Raw genomic sequence first — 958 nt, 5'->3', positions numbered from 1 at the left:
CACGAGGGGCCGAGGGGCCGCAGCTGGAGGGGGTGACGGAGGGGGGGAGGGAGGATGCAATGGGGGAGAGGGGGACAAGCTGCGCCATGGGAGTAAGAATAGGTGCGTCACGGGAGGAAGAGCAGATAGGGACGAGGTCAGCCGGAACACAGTGGTCGGGAAATCTTACCTGCCGTCGTTCCGTGGCTTTCCGGCGGCGGGTCGCCCTCTTCCGTGTCGGCGGAGGTGGAAACAAACAGCGAGGCGAGGAGTGGAGGTAGGTTTGAGTCCTGCTATGCAGATTATGCTTTTCTCAGGATTCATGCACCATACTTCACATCCAGCCAGGGGCGGCCCTGGGCCATGGCGAGGAGTGCGACCGCCTAGGGCCCAGGCTGGGCAGGGGCCCATACGACTCTGTGCACAAGGGGAAAAAAACTGAGGAAGCTAGCTTGCCCAGGCCATTAGGAATAGATAATCTAGTCCAAGTATAAGATTAAAAAAACTCACTAAAACAATCCCATGAACCAAACAAGATAATATAGTTTCTACTCAAAACTCTCACACATAATTCACATCATGCGTCAAACAGAAGATTAGGAGTAAAACGACTTATCCCATATCTATTCTCAATTCAACTCCCTACTTTAAACTCATTTTTCTCTTTTCAAATATTGCCAAACGCTGTGAGGTTAAGATTAAGATTAACTCAATGACTTATCTCCTCCCTTTGCCTCTCCTCCAAGGAAAGGCGGCTACGGTTTCTGCCTCCCGCGGCGGCGCCGCCGATCTCACACGTCTCCTGTGACCTTAGGGCCATGGGTGCGGGGTGGATACCGGCCCTTGCCGGCGGGAGGGCTTCTTGAAGTTCTCCCCGTCTAGCCCCCGTCCCGATGGTGTGTCTAGCATCGTCGGAGGGCGTGTGAAGGTGTGTCTCCGACGGATCTCGCAGGATTCGGTCTATGGTCTTTGTTCATCT

General features: G+C 54.1%; 1 protein-coding gene across 1 annotated transcript in view; it reads right to left on the bottom strand.

Moving 5' to 3' along the window:
* Positions 1-303, bottom strand: part of LOC123067970 (uncharacterized) — a 6229-nt gene extending 5926 nt beyond the window's left edge. The window contains exon 1 of the mRNA XM_044490522.1: positions 170-303. Within this exon, the coding sequence (XP_044346457.1) occupies positions 170-303 (134 nt within the window). The remainder of the gene's footprint in view (positions 1-169) is intronic.
* Between the last annotated feature and the right edge of the window lie 655 nt (positions 304-958).

This window comes from Triticum aestivum, chromosome 3B (assembly GCF_018294505.1).
Source record: "Triticum aestivum cultivar Chinese Spring chromosome 3B, IWGSC CS RefSeq v2.1, whole genome shotgun sequence".
NCBI classification, from domain to species: domain Eukaryota; kingdom Viridiplantae; phylum Streptophyta; class Magnoliopsida; order Poales; family Poaceae; genus Triticum; species Triticum aestivum.
Note: the sequence above shows the minus strand (reverse complement) of the source record. Positions and strands in the feature narration are given on the sequence as shown.